General features: G+C 47.0%; 1 protein-coding gene across 1 annotated transcript in view; it reads right to left on the bottom strand.

Moving 5' to 3' along the window:
- The window catches only part of LOC120674226, a 29656-nt gene extending 23494 nt beyond the window's left edge, over positions 1–6162 (bottom strand). The window contains exon 1 of the mRNA XM_039955371.1: positions 5328–6162. Coding sequence (XP_039811305.1) covers positions 5328–5879 — 552 coding nt within the window. The 5' untranslated portion in view covers positions 5880–6162. The remainder of the gene's footprint in view (positions 1–5327) is intronic.
- Positions 6163–13219: the final 7057 nt, after the last annotated feature.

Raw genomic sequence — 13219 nt, 5'->3', positions numbered from 1 at the left:
TGGCACGAATGACAGATAGTGTTTGGTGCCTTATTACAATGAATAAAATTATTATTCCTAAGGACGTCGATGGCGGAGGAGCCGGGATGACCGAGACGGTGATGCCATAGGTCGGTGGAGATGGCGGGGTGGGCTTGCGGTGCTGGTGGGGCGGCGGGAAGGGTGTAGAGGTCGCCAGCACTATTGTAGCAAAGCATCACGTGATTGGTCAGGATATCCTTCACAGAAAAACCCAAAGCGTCAAATTCAATGGAACAGTTGTTATCCCTCGTAAACTGGTGAATGGATAGGAGATTGTGCACTAGGGATGGAACAACTAGAACATTGCAAAGAACAAAATTGGAGGCTGCTGTAGGAAGGATGGACTAGCCACGACAGGTGATAGGAATAGTGTGACCATTGCCAACAGTGATGAAAGAATGAGAAGAAGGGAGGTGGGAGAGGAGAATACCATCCGTGGTGCTCATATGAGATGAAGCACCGGAATCCATGACCCAGGAGGTCTAGTTCTGTAGAGCCATCTGGTTGAGGGCGGCAACCAGGCCCGTCTAGTCCCAGGTAGGTGCTGCAGGAGACACCTGCACTGGTGCAAAGGCGGTGTGGGCCTGCGGTGAGGCGCCGAGGATGCCGGGGCGCCAGGCGCCGGCTGCAGCTCCCTGCGTCACGCCGCCGGTGGGGAACAGTCCCTGTGGCGCCCAGGGATTGTAGCAGATACAAGGGCCCATGGGGCAGTAGGGGTTGGAGGCGGTGGCACTGTTGTTGGGCTGTGGTGCATGGCCGCCGCCGCCCTTCCTGTAGCCGCCGCCGCCCTTCCTCTTGTTGCTAGAATTCCCAGCGGGCTTGGGAGGGGTGGGCTGGCCGCCACCAGTGCCACTGGAAGATGCGCCGGAGGAGGTGGAGCGGCACCCACCCGGGCTGGTGCAGCCCGAACCCACAGAGGCGATGTGAGCGGTGCTGGCGATGGCCTTCTCATCGCTGGACAGCCGCGTCTCCTTGAGGACCAGCATGTCGTGGGCGCGGGAGAACGACGGGAGGACGGTGGAGTTGGTGATATCGTCCACGGTGCTGGCGAAGCGAGGTTGGAGCCCACGAAGCATGGCGAGGACGAGCTGGCGGCCCTCGATGGGATGGCTGACGGCACGGAGTTCTGCAGCCTTCAACTTGATGCGCTGACAGTACTCCGAGATGGTGGAGTCACCTTGGGAGAGCGTGTGGAACTACTCGAGGAGGAGGACGGCGCACGGCTCCTGGTTGGCGGTGAAGAGCTCCTCTATGGCCGACCAAAGCTGACGAGTAGTTTGATCGTCGCCGGTCATGGCGAGGTCGAGGACGGAGTCGCCGACGAAGCCGAAGAGCCAACTCTTGACACAAGAGTCGGCGATGATCCAGTGAGGATCATCAGGGATGGTGGTGCCAGGAGCGTCGATGTGCGGACAGAGGCCGAATTTGCCGCACAGAACCTTGAAGTAGGACGCCCACTTGAGGTAGTTGGAGGACATCTCCAACGTGAAAGGGACGTGCGACTTCACGCACACAGCAGCCGCCGGGTGGATGAAGATCCCTGGTGCCACGTCGCCAGATCCAGAAGAGGAGCTGGAGGAACTCGACGTGATCGAGCTGGTCGCAGCAGAAGACGACATGGCGACGGGGGAGGGGGCGCATGATCAGATTGATCTGCTAGGTGTGGTGGCGCACAGCCGGGGACCGGCGGCATGGGGGTAGGGGGATGCGCAGAGGGAAGTCCCGGCGCAGGGTTGGCGGCGCCAAGGGCAGGCAGCAGCCGGCGCGCAGGGGCAGAAAACCCTAGCACGCAGGGAGGGGGAGAGGGGCGCGGAAGCAGGAGACAGGATTGGATTCCTAATCTCGTGATACCATGTAGAGAGGTAGAGAGTTGGGCAAACACCACACACCCTAATCGGGGGGGGGTGACCTTTCATTATATAGAGCTAATGGCTTGGAGTACAAGAAGTACACGCCCAATATGGGCCGACACACCAAATATGGGCCTATACAAATACACAGGCCTATACAATGCCTAATAATAGGGAGTAGAGGCCCTCAACATTTTGCCAAAGCTCTACCTAGTGAAGATGGCGGGGAGCATCCGGGAGAGGCAAGGTGGAGACCCGCTTGCGCATGGGGATGGCCCGTCGGCTATCCACGTAGTTACTCGACCGGGGTGTTTATACCCTTGCGTGGGCATTCTGTTGAGAGGGGCTCCAACAACGAGGACTAGTGGAAAGCGTTGATTTCCAATACCTCGGTAAAAAATGTCATGTCGTCACGCCAGGAGTTTGCATTCTTTACCTCATTTACATCCGCATTTATTTTGCGCCTACATCCTAAATTATAGATTACCTTGTGTAGTTTATAGTATTGGAACCTAGGGTGCAAAACCTTTTTGCGGTAGAGACGAAAGCAACATATAGAAAAACCTAGTACACATCTAGATAAAAACTGGAATAGGTTTTATAGCCTTACTTTTTAGAACACCTAATCCCCCCCCAATAGTGTCACGGTCCTTTAAGAAATTAAGAGAAAGGTGAACCAACTTACCGACTTATATGGGCAGATTTGTTGCCCACCTATATATTGAGAAGGTAGAAATGGAAAATGTTTGCCACATGCGAGATGTGAAGTGACATGATGCAGAGAGATGAAGTTTTGCCATTTCTGCGGACTGATAACACAATCAATATGGTTATATTCAGTCGGTTACTCGTGACTGATGAGCATTTCTCATCATCGATGACATCTAGGACTCTAGATTCATCCGCTATTCTTCCCAAGCCCTATGTTAGAACCAATGCATATGAGTTCATTGTGCATCCCATTGCTTCTTGTGTTTAGTGAACCTTTCATGATTTATCCACTGTTTGAATGGATTAAAATAAGCCAAAAATGACCCTATTTCCAACACTATTTCTAGCAGTGAAGTCATTTTAGTCGATTCACAGCACATGATATTATATTAGATGACTGAAAGCCTATGGGCTATGGCAATGAATAAAGTATCTGAATGAACAAATAAACAATGTATGGGTTAAAAGATCAACTCAATGAAGCATTTCTGTTTTAACCAAATAAGTCATGTATTTTAGACCTCAAAGTTAGCTAGCTAACACGGACTTCCTTATTAGGATCTATTTTTTTTCTTTTTTCTAAGAAGAAATGAAGCCACCTCCATTAAGTAAAGCTACCTGTAGTAATTTGAATTTGGTAAAACAATGGATTTCAGTTTGATGGATTAGGTGTACGGTCCAGACCCCGCACAGTGCGGGAAGCCTACGGCACTGAGTACGCCTTTTTTTTAATGGATTTCAGTTTGAGTAACAAATCAACATGAATCTTTGCAATTATATATCACACATGCAAGATTTAATGACAAAGTTGGTTGTTTGAGAAAGCTACACAAATCAGCATCAGCTACTCTTACTGATAAAGCAGCAAATAATTTTGTGAACAGTGATTTCAGAATCATATTTAGCTATTCCAATTCGGTTTTATAGTCCAACCATATGGGTAGTACGTGCATTATGAAGTATTGTGGTTCCTACTTTTGTTATATTATTACCTTTCACAGACCATTATATTTGAAAAGAAAACAGAGGCAGCATGCATTTGAGAGAGCAGTTTTCAACTTGGTAGCAATTGCTCATTGAATTGGAAAAGGAGCAGTATCATCATTGAGGACCCCAGTCCCCAGAAGAGTACTCTTAGTTTGGGCATAAGGATTGAAGCCACCTGGCCAACTATACAGTATAATATATCTGGGCACTGTACATCACTGTTCCATCACCGTACCGTGTATCCCTAACAGTGTATGTGCTAGCAGTAGAGACCCATGTCCTAGATAATGCCAATTACTCGGACCATTGTGATCTTTTATTTATCCACCACTATGCAACATTCCAAGTACTGTACTAAATTTAGGTGCACCAACCAATAATGTCAAACAAATGAAAGTGAAGAACCACAAAAATCCGGATCCAATATCAATCAAGTTGTACCGACAAAAACGAAAGTATAGCACAAATCAAGAGAGATGGAAAGAATAAAAAAACATAAGGCATTGCATGAAGCAATGTCAAACACATCTTTCGCAAAAAAAAAAGCAATGTCAAACACATGGAAGTGCAATAATTAGAGAAAAAAGTGTAACAATCCTGACCCCGTGTTCATCAAATAGTAGCGGAAACACATAAAAGAATTTAACCAAACAGAAAAGGTGCATTTGACAGACTAATAAACTTGAGCTAACTTGAAAGTGCATTTGTCTAGGATGTTAAAGATCGACCAAAACTATAGAATAACAGCACCTAAATTTCCTTATAGTGCTCTTGATCATACAAGAATAAATGAAGGGTGTGTGTGTGTGTGTTCATCTATATCTACTGTTCCTAATGAAATCACATAGTCTTTCACAATGTGTATTGGGCTGAATTCTATATCGTCTTTGGGCCTGATCGACCAATACTGATGATGATAACTACAGCACCAATGCTATCCTTGTAGCAGCTTAGGCCCCAATCATTTGCAGGCCATCACAAATGGAAGACAAAGGAGAGAATAATAATGATGTGGTAATATTCGTAACAGAATTCAGATTCCAAATCAGTGCAAGTGAGGAAAAGGAAGAGGCTGATCTTTACAGTAGTTTCAGTTTGCTGCTGGCTCCTCTTGGCCGCCTGCTGATCGCTAGTGAAAATTCTGATTCTTTTACACACTGGAGCGACTGGGTAGCGCATTACTGCTGTGTAAAGACTAAAGAGCAACGCCAGTTCTACACCATCTAGTCTGCATATCCAAGTGGTGGTGCGTAGTATTGATAATCCGGTCCGGCACTTGCCAGCTGACCATGCCAAAGTGAGCACTTACATTGAAAAGGCGTCCTCTCAAGCCTCCCCTTGCAGTCCCCACCATAAAATCAGAGAACATTTTCCGAACCAAAAGAAATCCAGGAAAGGAAGAACAGAGAATCACACTCAGCGCTCGATCGACAGTGATGATAGAACACATCGCATATCACTTGCAAGTTGCAGTAGGAATTGACAACGGCCAGGCCAGACCCCCATGATCAGGTTGTTCTTGACAAAACTCTGGAGTGCTAGCTAGAAGAAAAGCACAGAGAAATTACCGCACAGTACCATACAGGCCCTCGTGCTGGTTTCTCTTGGGCATACGGTATGCAGTGGATTGTGAATTGGGAGACGGGATTGGAGCTATAGCTAGCAGTTCACGAACACGCCGCACATGCAATACAATGCAAAGCGATGCTCATGTCATGCAAGGAGGGGGGGGGGGGGGGATTGATCAGGGTATCACACCTTGCTGTGCGGGTGGTGGTCGTAGAGCAGCGTCGGCGGCGAGAACACTGCGTAGTTGTTCTCCAGAAGCGGCTGCGACCTGAACCCGTCCTCTTCCTCCAGGTCGTCGTCGTAGTCCCCGCCGTACGGCGCGGCCGCGGCGGCGGCGTCGGGATGGTGGTCCGCCGCGGCAGGGCTCGGGCTGGCGACGACGGTGTCGCACGCCGACGCGGCCGCACCCCTGGGGCTGAGCATGAGCCCATGCACGGCGCCGCAGTCGAGGTCAGCGGCCGCGGTGGCGTCCTCGGCGCCCGCGCCACCCACGCAGCCGAGCTCGTCGGGGCTGTACTTTGAGGGGTCGGCGTCGCGGCCGGTGAGCTCCTGCACGAGGGCGCGGAAGCCCGCGGCGCTGGTCTTGACGCGCATGGGGTTGGAGATGTACACCACCTTGATCTGCTTCCTGCCCCCGCCCTTGCCGCCTCCACCCTTGTGCTTCCCCGACGACGCGCCGCCGCTCCCGCTCCCGGGAGCATTGCCCCTGGGACTGCGCTGGCGCCGCTGCTCGTGATCCATCGATCGGCTCGGCTCTAGTGGAGAAGCGGCGATCTGGGGAGGAGTTGGAAGCGGGAGTTCGGAATGCGCGAGCGGGAGAGAGGGCTGCTACGACGTCTAGCCCCGGCCATGTAAGGACAAACGGGTGCTGAGGGACGGTGGATTTCTAGCTGGGCGGTGGAGGTGGGCGCTGCCGTCGTGGAGGAGTAATGGCTCGGAGGCCTGTGCTCGGTAAGGAGAAGGTGCTCCCCGATTTGGGGAGAGACGGGGCCAGGCACGTGATCTGGGGAGAAAGGCGAGACCAGGAAGAGATCTATTGGCTACGTCCACCAAAACAATGGTTTAAGCCTCTACAGAGAAACAATGAGTCCAATTGTTTTTTGTTTGGACAGTCACGATTACTGGTTGTAGTTGACTTTTTAACGGTGGATCACTATTCAAAATAGAATATAAGGTGGAATTTGTTCCTATCATATTCTCGATCATACTTACTTTTAACGGTCGATCACTTGGAAAAAGAAATATAGTAAGATGAAAAGTTGCCATTGTACTCCCTCAATTAAGAACTACATCCCGCATTTGAGCTAACCAATCAACAAGAGAGTGGAGGGAATGCTTATATTTTTATATGAATTTATCTATATATATTTATGGCTATAAGAATGAACAAATCAAGAATGGTTTCAAAGCAAACAAACTCAAAAGGTGAATGGTTACCACACTATGAAGACAACATAATTAGTTTTAAACATATAAAATATATAGGTGCCCTTTATGATAGAAAAGTATACTTTTTATAACCGCAATTAGCCACATTAGTGTGATCTTGTTGGAACATATGATTTGTACAGATATGGTGGTGCAAAAATGTTAACATAAAGTGAGATACTCAGCTACAGTGAAGTGTCTATGGTAAACTTCTTCAATATCGACTTAGTATTTCGAAAGTGTTCATAGAAGTAGGTACGCACGTGCGTTTACAAAGGGTGAGTGTGTGATATGAGTGCATGTCTACATTATATGTATTATTTTTATGAAAGTGAAAAGAAAAGAAATGGGTCTTTCCAAATGCAAAAAAAAGTCAAAAGAAACAAAAAAAAAGTTTGGCATAGAAAAGTTACCATATTATACAATTCAGATCTTGCTGGACAGCCTGTTTTCTCGAGCTAAATGTTCTGGTTCATTTTCCAAAAAAAAATGTTCATATTCATTTTAACTTTATTTTCCTTTAATATGTCTCTCAGCAAATTTAAAGGCTAACATTACCAACAATCTCGCATACTCCCTCCGTCCCACAAAGACTGTAGTTTTAGCATTCAAATTTTGTCCCACAAAGAGTGTACTTTGAGCTTGTAATGAGATCCATTTAATTAAAGTAATATCAAATACCAAGAAAGCATTGCATAGGAAAATCCATAGAGCTAATCAAATATTTAGTAGATATTACTTTTCTAATTCTAATGCATATGCATTCATTGAGGATCCAGAAAACAAAATAAGTAACATGGTTTCCAATCATAATTGGTAAAAGTAAATAGGGACAACATGGTCATTTCTTTGGATGAGTAATGTGACTTAAATTTTCTAAAACTACACTCTTTACAAGACGGAGGGAGTATATTAGTGTTGCCATTTGCCACCTGTGCAAAACAGTTCTGAATTTCTTTCTCCTTGTTTTAAAAGAATGATCGCTGCTTCAAAAGTGAAAAAATATGGATATCCATAGAAAAATAATACCCGGTGGAGCTAGCATTTACGAGAGGTGGTAACGGAAAAACCGGTGCTGCCAACGAGGAGGTTAATGCAAAAGGGCAGACAGCGGAGACAAGCATACGGTGCTCCGTTGCCCACTGCCCAACCTCACGGTGTTGACGACGTGGCGAGCCAGCAGAGGGTGGGCCTGCGTCACCCATGGGTCCTACCGTGACGTGCCAAACCCCCCCTCAATTCTTCGTCACCGCCCGCCACTCCTTACCCGCCTCCCTTACCTCTCCGCGACTCCGCTGACAGGTCGGTCCCACACCCGGCGAACCAGCCAACCAGGACGCAGGGCAGCGTCCGCTTCGCGTGCATGCTGAGGAAATCAAATCGGGAGGAAAATGGCGTGCCCCAGGCCCCCAGCCCTCCCGCGGGGCCCATTCTTTGGAAGTGGTGCTTTCCTGAGGCATTGCTGTAGCTGTCCACCGTCCTTTACGAAGCGTGGACCACACAACCGGCTTGCACAATTTCGTGTGCATTATTGATGCCACGATAGTTTTGTCAAGATTTCTTTATTCAAAACTATACTATTTCAGAATTTTATTTGTCACCACTCGCCACTTGCTCCTTATTAAAGAGGAGAGCAGAGTCTCGCTGCGCTGTCTGACACAAGCAGAGCGGTGCAAGTTGTCTGTATAAATGCGGAACCTTTTACTTTGAAATATCTTTATAATTGTGAATGATTAAAATATAGTACAGCTGGAAAGATAGAACGTAGAAAACACAAAACCACACAAATTGGACCATGACTCTAAAGGAAGATTTCTAAATGGCTATACCATTATGTATTGGTTTTCGATATCATTTTAACATTACAGTTTTTTGTTGTTCGTTTATAAGGCCGAGCTATTACTCTATGTACATACACAATTTCTAAGTTGCAACCTTTCATATTTTCAATGCTACTTCATGCCGAATTTTTTATAGATATGCCTAGAGCATATGTAAGTTGCGACATTAGAGAGCATAAAACCACACGAATCGGACCCTAAATTCTAAATAAAGATTTCTATATGTCCATACCATTACGTATTGATTTTCAATATCACCTTGACATTACAGTTTCTTGTCGGTCCATTATAAAGTTGAGCTATTACTCTACATACCTACACAATTTTTAAGTTTTAACCTTCCATATTTTCAACGCTACTTCATGCTGAATTTTTGATAGAGGTGTATAGAGCATATGTAAGTTGTCACGGTAGAGATTTTCATTGTTTCCTTCATCAAGTTGTCACTCGACGGTTGTACAATTTCTAAGTTACATCTTACACATTCCTAAATACTATTACTTAGGCACGCCGTGCTGTTATAGGACGTTTTATACCACATCGTCGTAGTTTTTAGTCTCTTTGTTGTTTGGGAACCTCTAGTTCATGTACTGCAAACACTTGTCTTTGCTAAGAGGCAACCCATGGTCTGTTGATTAGGCCTGTTTGTTACATGGGGATCTGATAAAAAAGCGAAGCGCGCGCGCGCTCTGGCTTAGCAGTTTAATCTAGTTTGCGACCACTGAAGGGCTCTCGATCCAGCGACATGCAGGCTATGATATTGGTACCAGCATATATATAACCCTCGGTGTTATATAGTGCCTGCTTCGCCGAGATTAAGACACTGATGCTCACGGATCTGTCCCAGATTTTCCGCGTGGCCTCCAATTTTTTGGGGGCACGGGTGCTAGGTAGCTTCATGCCGCTATTCTCGTTTGGACTAGCAGCTGGAGTGACGGAGAGCACTAGATTAGTTAATTCGTAATCCAGATTAGCAGTGGAAGCGCGTCCACTTCTCACCGAAGGATCGGAGCCGGCCGCACTACTTGTGGGCTTTTATTCCAGAGCTTTGGTCCAGAGCTTTTATTCCGACTGCCTTTGAGCCCGGGACTTGTGGGCTTTTGTCCCGGGTCCAATGGCTAGCCGAGCGGGCGGGGGAACAGGATTATTTGGTTCCGGTTGAAGCCACCAACCGAGATAAAAGGTCCTTTTGTCCCGGTTGGTGGCTCCAACCAAAACCAAAGTCCCTCCACCCATTGGTCCCGGTTGAAGACTAGCATCCGGACTAGAATGAGCCAATTAGTCCCGGGTGGAGGCTAGCACCGGGACTAAAAGGTGCCCTGCCTGTTCTTTACTTTTCCGCGCACACCTCCCAATCTCATCTGTCTCTAGATCTCTCCCGAGCTCTCATCTCTCCCTTATCCTCTTCCCTCTTCTCCCTCTTTCTTCCTCCGGCGAAGCATGAGCGGCGACGCGGGGCCGGACCCGTGCCGGGGCGGAGCTGCGGCGAGCGGTGCACGGTGCACGGGGCTGTGGCGAGCCCGGACGACGCGTGGTGCACGGAGCGGAGCTGCGGTGAGCGCTGCACGGGGCTGAGGCGAGCCCGGACGGCGCGCGGTGCACGGGGCCGGGGCTGAGCTGCGGCGAGCGGTGCACCCGGACGGCGTGCGGTGCGCGGTGGCGCCCCCGGACGGGGAGCGGTGCGCAGCGCGGGGCCGCGGCGAGCCATGCGCGGCGGCGCCCCCGGACGGCGCACCTGGCCTGGTCGGAGCGAGGGCCGCGTGTTGCCACCGGGCGTGAAAAGCTACAGATGAGTTCACCGGTTCATGTTTCTGAAAGATTCGTGATTCATTTGTGAGTGTGTTTTGAATTAGATGTTGTACTGCGAATCGAATTGAACTCATGTGTTGTGAATCAATTGTTGTACAATGAATCAAATTGAACTCATGTGATGTGAATTTTTCAGTTGTATATTGCTCTTGATTTGATTGCATCTCTATGGCCGAGAGTTGGAACTCAAGAACTACATGCAGGGATCGGCAGGAGGGAGGGGGTGGAGGCCGTGATTTTTTTTCCTTTGAAAATTACATTCATCCCGGTTCCATACCCATCGGGACAAAAAGTTCAGGTACATTTGTCCCGGTCAGATAGTCCCGGTTGAAAAAACAGAACCAAAGCCAGTTAGGAACCGGGACAAATGAATGGTTCTGTAGTAGTGCCGGGTGACCTGACGAAAACCAGCGGGACACAGCGGCACGGGCGATCTTTCGTCCGCTCTCTCGATTATTCTCCAGGGGAAGGGGGAAGAAAGGCGCAGGATCGGAGTTAATTACCGGAAGAAAAATCGAGAATTTTGAGTCCACAGTTTGGTCTCTCGCGTCACCCGATTTGATTTTTTTTTTTTGATTGACAGGATTTGCAGCGCAGCGCGCACCTTGTGACTTTTCCTCCTGAGCTCCTTGCTGTCCCGCGTGCGCCTTCTTTTCGCGTTCTCTCTCTGAATGAAAGCTTGGATTGTGGTGGGAAGCTGCGTACTTGCCGTGTGTGAAGCGGTCAATTCTTTTGCTGGCCCCTGTGGTCTCCAAGATGTGAGATGGGTGGTTCGCCCATTTGCTCATTTGTACGTCTGGATTGTTTCTGGGGTGATTTGGTTCCAGGGATTTTTTTTAAGTTTCCGGAACTTTTTAGTATTTAAAAGTATTAAATAAAAGTTAATTATAAAACTAACTGCAGAATCCTGGGGCTAAATTGCGAGACGAATCTAATGAGATATATTAATCTATGATTAACAGATGATTACTGTAGCATCACTATAGGAAATTATGAATTAATTAGGCTCATTAGATTCGTCTCGCGAATTAGCACCCAGCTGTCAAAAAACATTTATAAACAGATTTTATTTAATACTATAAAATAGTAAAATTCTTTTTGATGTGATAGGGACTTTTGAAAAAAATTTGGAACCAAACAGGGCCTGACAGATCGATAGAGGGTTCAGGATTCTAGCTACACACACATCATGGTTCGTGAAGGACTCAGGACTGGCTGCTTAGTTCCAAAAGTTTGTTGATGAGTGGCGATCAGAATGACAGGGGCAGGGGGGTTGTGCCTTTGTCTCAAGATCAAGCCTGCTCTGCTCACCAACAATTATTGATTCACACACATCACTCTAGGCATCATATATGTAAAAACAGAAAATACTAATAAAAAAAAGTACATGAAGCAAATACGGGGCACGCCATGCACCCACCAGGTACAAAACAAGAAATTCAAGCCACCGAAACTAGCGTATACTAGTCCTGCTTTGTCTGTGAGATCATATGCTACTAGGAAGCAGGAACCTGCATTGTGGCAAAGGTATTTTGATGAAGTGGATGCGGTCATTACACCCCCGATAATGAAAGACGCTAACTTTTTCACCTCTGGCAACCACAGGTGGAGATGGTCCGTGGCCGTACCTGCAATGGTCAAAATATATAGCTATAGTTGGTTCAACACCATTGGATGGCCATCCTATTTGTAACTGCTCCAGATCATCTAGAGTATGAGCAGAGCAGCAGTGTGCCATAGTAGCTCAGGAGATGGTTTGTTTGAGGCGATCAGGAGGATGGTTTGCATTGGATTGGCTACCTTAATTAGCTTCTTGTCAATTGTGACATGGGCACCTGGAAATAATGATCGTTCGTGGCGGGGATGAATCTTATCCTAAAAAGTGAGCCATGTAAGCACTACAAGAAAAATGGTCATTCGTCCCTGTACGTTAGTACCGGTCATAATTTGGTTCGGTACTAAAATTGGCACGGAGCCATTTTAGTACCGAGTCTAAATTTGAAGGCTTTTGGAGTCATTTTAGTACCGGACCATAACACCACCCGATACTAAAAGTCTCTGGACAGCGCAAGAATTATTAGTTTCATGAGGCGGTGGAGCAACTTCAGGGTTCAAGCGAGGCGGCGCCCGTCGGGTGCCATGGCACGGGCAGGAAGGGCCGCGGCATTGGGTAGGAACACCATCGGCACGATTCTCTGTTTACGGGAGTTTGGATGGGTTATCCATGATCAGCTATATTTATCGGGGGGGAAGTTTGATTATTGGAGAATTTTGAAGTTACTCACCATCGCACCCTTGATTGGTTGGAAATTGTCCCAATTCACACCAAAGGGAGAGATCGTGCATAGTGTCCGCTTGAGCATTGATTGGATCATGTTGGTGCGAAGTTGGGCTGGGTAGGGGTCGTAATGGACCATTGCCCTAATGTTTTCTCTTCACAGTCCAACTTGGTTCTGAATATTTTTTGTTTCTATTTAAAAAAAATATTTTAGCTCAAAATTTTTTAAGATTAGAGTCAGACTCTTTTAGGATCCTAAATACAATAAAATATCAGAACTTGCTCGTGAACATAATAAAATATCATAATTAACATTGGTATTTACTTTCAGCATGTATTTATCTTGTATATTCATAATGAAGACTTGTAGTTCCATGTAAAAGAATGTAAATTATATACTCCAGAAATAGTAGAAGTCGAGAGGAACCAAGTTCTATCTTTGAAATGACTGAAACAATCCCTATATAAGCATACAAAAGTTATCATGACATACAATCAACAACCTTAATAGATAACCAACTTTATTTCCACTTTTAAGAAGCAGGAAAAAACAGATAATTGCAAAATATTATTATTAGTACTAGGCTAGTAGGGAAGCATACGATATCGATTACGTTTACGACGTGGCGACCCTGAACCCGCACTTGGTAGTTGGTACCTCAGTGTGAAGCCACCGACACGTGGGGCCTGCTCCCAGGCGATAGTCAACCAGGGCGCGGGGCAAG

Source organism: Panicum virgatum, chromosome 5N (assembly GCF_016808335.1).
Source record: "Panicum virgatum strain AP13 chromosome 5N, P.virgatum_v5, whole genome shotgun sequence".
Classification (NCBI taxonomy): Eukaryota; Viridiplantae; Streptophyta; class Magnoliopsida; order Poales; family Poaceae; genus Panicum; species Panicum virgatum.
This window is presented reverse-complemented; position numbering and strand designations above follow the sequence as displayed.